The sequence below is a fragment of the Diabrotica undecimpunctata genome, chromosome 7 (genome assembly GCF_040954645.1).
Source record: "Diabrotica undecimpunctata isolate CICGRU chromosome 7, icDiaUnde3, whole genome shotgun sequence".
Taxonomy (NCBI): Eukaryota; Metazoa; Arthropoda; class Insecta; order Coleoptera; family Chrysomelidae; genus Diabrotica; species Diabrotica undecimpunctata.
Window position 1 is genome coordinate 52,529,669 of NC_092809.1, and position 4,355 is coordinate 52,534,023.

A 4,355-nucleotide genomic window follows, 5' to 3' on the forward strand; every position below is an offset into this window, starting at 1 on the left:
CTTTAATGCAAAATAAAAAATTTTATATTTAGTCATCTTTTTCTTTTAACATTTACCTGATAATATATAGTATACTAAATCAGATAAAAGCTAAGAGAAAAATTATCTATAATAGTATAATTGTTCCGATTTTTAAAGAACTTGAAAAATAAAAATTTAATATTCAATTACCTCTTGATTTTTATCTTCGTCTAATAATATATGGCACAATTTTTGTAAAAATTTTTGGAAAATTTGTCAATAACAATACGGCACTTTTATTATTATCCACTTTATCTTGAAATACGAGTTTATTCCAAAAAAGTACTTCAGATAACTAATCTCATTAGGCAACTTACCTAAAATATGTGATATTGTATTCAAGGAAATATTTACAAAAAAAAAAAATAAATTAAATTAGGTGTAGATATATAAACATCTTGAACGTTTCACCATTACCTTATACAAAAGCTTATCGAATATCGGGTTAGATATTTTTAAAAACTATAATTCAAAATGGTTTTGAAAGTCTCCTTATTGTGTACACTGATAGTGTTGTTTGCTTATTCTACTGCATACGATTATAGCAATTGTCCTGGAAATACCAATAGACAGTAAGTACAATATAATGTACATGGTTATGCCAACATTAATTGTTTTATGTATGTAAGACTTTCGAATTTTATTAAATAATTTAATTTTAGTTCTTTTTCTGGTATTCAAGTACTTTTTCATGGTAATGGGTTTTAAAAAGTTTATCTAAATTTAAAATCAAGCATTTATTATGCTTCGTTTTATACTGCATGGCAGCTTTATAATGAAACTATAATCTATTTTGTGCGGTCCGGCTGTTATCCGTCATCGAGTCGATTTTCACTACACTGAGCTTTCGACTTACTCTCTGATGTATTCATCATGATTTCTGGGGTCTCAGTTTCCCGAGCTATTAGACCACTTAACTACCCTCTTCACTCATTACTGTACTACTACTTCGTAGTGAAATCAGTTAAATATAGCTAGTTTTAAAGTTGAATCAGAAGTTGATTTCGTCGTTACTCATCGAAGAGTAATTCTTTTCGCTCGAACTTTAATTACAATAATAGTTTATGTAGAAAAACAAACAGAAATTATTTTATTTCAAGTTAATCTTCGTAATGTAATATAAGATAAGCAAAAACAAGAAAATTATTTTGAGTTAAATCAGGCTGCATTTTTCTAAAAATTGAATTTTTTCAATTTTTCTCAACTTTTCCAAAAGTTTTTTAAAAAGTAAAATTTTTCGTTTCTGTCCTCTATAGAGATACTTCGGTGAAGGCTCTTAATACCGGAAGATGTCGGTTCCTGTTCTCTTTTGGAGGTGGAACCGTTGCCAGCCTCTGATGTGGGCATCTTCACCTTTGTTTAGGGAGGGGCTAAAGAAGTTTAAGCTACCTCTGCGGGTGCACTTCCTATTGCCCCTCTGGCCTTCCTCCTTCTTTTTGTTTAGGAGCCATAAATTCTTCGGCTCTTTGGCCGATTCCTCTAAAGTGGTCCTTGTCAAGCCTCAGTTTGCACCAAAATTTGATATTAACATTGCTGTTTATCGTCAACTGCGGCTCCAGGCTGAGGTGAACGTTTTGGTCCAGCCTCGGGATTTGGTTTTGGTTGCTGGTTTTTCTCTTGTACATTAATGTTGTTTTCACCAATAGCTAGGGAAAGGTTGGTCACTTCTGACAGAAACCCGCATAACTAGGGGAAAGCTTTATACAATGGGGTTTGCTGATTCCCCAGAGGGATCCTTCACGACCACATAAAACACTGTGGCCATACAGCCATCGGCATTATTACCTCACGTCTTAGCTTGGGAAGGCTGTTTCTTGGTCTCTATAACAGTTTATCCATTCCTAGTTTCTCGACTGTCAAGAAGAGATTTTCAGATATTTCAGCGAGCTAAGTGGTGACAGGAACTGGTCTAGCGCGGTCGTTTCACATTCTTTCATACTTTCACCAGGCCTAGGCAGTTTACAAGGCGTACCTTTATTCAACGTAGAGCTCCTTATTAGGGAGATGCCATTCATTTAAACACATATACTTGACTCCTACACCCGACTACAGCCCTGTCTAAACAGTCAACTTAAACCCCCAAACTTATGTCAAGTCGTGCAGCCCTATCACCTTTTTCTTGCTAATTATCGTGAGCTTTGTCTTCTTAACGTTTATATTGAGTTTATATTGTTGACAGTATTTTTCATAAGGTTTTCTAGGTTGTCTGCAAATACTATGGTATCATCTGCACACCTGATGTTGTTTAGTAGGTATCGTGCAAAGCTTAGCTAAATAATTTTTAATAGTAGAGATTAAAGATAAGAGGAGGCAAAACACGGTCTTGCCTAACTCTGCACATGCTCTGCTTCTTTTATTCTATGTGTACACCTTTAATTTTAAGATTTGTATTATCTTGGTGTGCTGTAGTCAATCAAACTCTTTTTTGTAACCAACCAAACATGCATATAGAAGAAATTCATCCTTGATTAGTGTTGGTGTATTAAAATAAAGAGCATAGGATTATCATTTTTTCCAGTCTTATAGTAGTTGTTTTGACTTTTAAAACATAATAAAAACATAATAAGTAGATTACAAAATGTCATGTTTAAGTATAAAAAGTATAAATAAGTATTGCATTTTAATATTATATCTTTTTGTTACAGAAAAAATCTGATATACAGCGCTTTACAGCCATCAGGATATAACGTTAAATTTCGTATCCCAGCAACTGGATATTACAACAGACCTATCACATGCTTACTGGTAAGTAAGAATTAATGTTTTGAATTAGGTCCAACTTATTAAGTTCAGTTTAAACTTATTCTATTTTAATATTTACTTTATTGCTTTTTTTGTAATGTTGTAACGTAGCGTGTGTGGATGGGAAGTGAGGAATGGAAAGAAAAGAGGAAAATCCAGGTGAAAATTGGTTAACAAGGTATTTTAAAGAACACAACGCAACGGTGAGCTTTGCGCCGTGGGTCTATAGATTTGGGATGGGGGTATATTTATAAAAAAAATGTACTATAGGGAATTTGGTACTAAAAGAAAGGAGGAAAATAAAGGGCGCCACCTAGTCCTTTCCACCTCCGAGGAAAACTGGACACATAACCTATGAGAAGATTGGTTTAACAAGGATAAAAAAAATAGCCTAAAGCTCTTAAACACCAATATGCGTATGTGGTCAAAAAAAGCAAACACACTAACCTTATAATATCTCTGTATATTTCATATTAGATTTACCTTCTTGTTCATTACCAGAAGAAAGAAAAATTATTGGAGAGCATTAAACAAATATTGGCTACAAATTTACAATTTTTATTACTTAAAAGTTCAGCCAGATAAACGTATTATGAAATGTTAACAAATTAGCTAAGTAAACGTAAATAAAATAAAAGAGATAGTAAAAAGACAAAAATATAAATTTAGATAAATCATGTATTAAGTAAATAGTTCTAAAATTAGGTGGAATACCTTTATAATTGGGTAAAACTGCAAAATAAATTCAAATAGTAAAATTTAGCAAAAATACTTGAGCATTATCGCAGTTATCGCATACTGGCATGATATTATAGGCATTATAACAATATCTTACTATCTATAAAAATTGTTTGCACTATTAATTAGCTGAACAAAAGAGCATAACAATTCCCCACGTTTATTTCCTATTTTCTTAAAAACTTGCCAATAATTTGTCACTTGATCAACTCCTTGAGATCATCTAACATGGTTCTTCTTTTTTAAGTTTTTTTTATGTTTCAGCTTATCGATCAGAAAGGAAGCACCAGCACACCAAAAATATTGGAAGGTGGATATCTCGACACCTATGCTCTGATAAATATTACTTCCACAAATTCCCAACCAGTTAGTTACTATGCGATAGTATTTATTGATTAACCTGTTTTATTATAAAAATAAGGCAGCATTGTGACAAACTTGTTATTTATTTAAACGATATATTTTGGTTAATAAAATAAAAAAAATGTATACTAGTAAAACCCATAATTTTTATGTTTAATTTTCTTAATAAAAAATTTTTTAATATCTTATTTTATAAGATAGGTGGTTATATTTGTATTTAGATGGCAGATGTAATATGAGAATCAACTCTGCCTCTAGCAAGTGCTGGGTGGATTAAGTAACTACGTAGCTACCAGTGCCGGTCAAAAGACGGAAGAGTTACATTACTACAAAACCCACAAACAGGCCTCGAAAAGGACAAACTTTAAGGCACTAGTCTTATCAACGAAACATTGATTTCTCTTTTGACACTTGAAACATTAGAACTTTAAATAGACCCCCAGAGTTGAGGGGTTTGTTTGGCGAATAAAAAAAGATACAAGATCGGTTTG

At 32.3% G+C, this 4,355-nt stretch overlaps 1 protein-coding gene across 1 annotated transcript; it reads left to right on the forward strand.

Moving 5' to 3' along the window:
• The first annotated feature begins 415 nt into the window (after positions 1-415).
• Positions 416-4,008, forward strand: LOC140446742 (uncharacterized). Its single transcript, XM_072539333.1, has 3 exons — positions 416-593; positions 2,667-2,766; positions 3,766-4,008. Exons 1-3 carry the CDS (start codon positions 496-498, stop codon positions 3,898-3,900), a joined length of 333 nt encoding a protein of 110 aa, XP_072395434.1. The 5' UTR covers positions 416-495; the 3' UTR covers positions 3,901-4,008.
• Positions 4,009-4,355: the final 347 nt, after the last annotated feature.

Excerpts from the sequence above, each read along its gene's own strand:
- LOC140446742 (XM_072539333.1), top strand. The coding sequence starts at position 496 with ATGGTTTTGAAAGTCTCCTTATTGTGTACACTGATAGTGTTGTTTGCT. Across the intron at positions 594-2,666 it reads CCTGGAAATACCAATAGACA|AAAAAATCTGATATACAGCG; the intron begins GTAAGTACAATA and ends TTTTTGTTACAG. Across the intron at positions 2,767-3,765 it reads GACCTATCACATGCTTACTG|CTTATCGATCAGAAAGGAAG; the intron begins GTAAGTAAGAAT and ends TTTATGTTTCAG.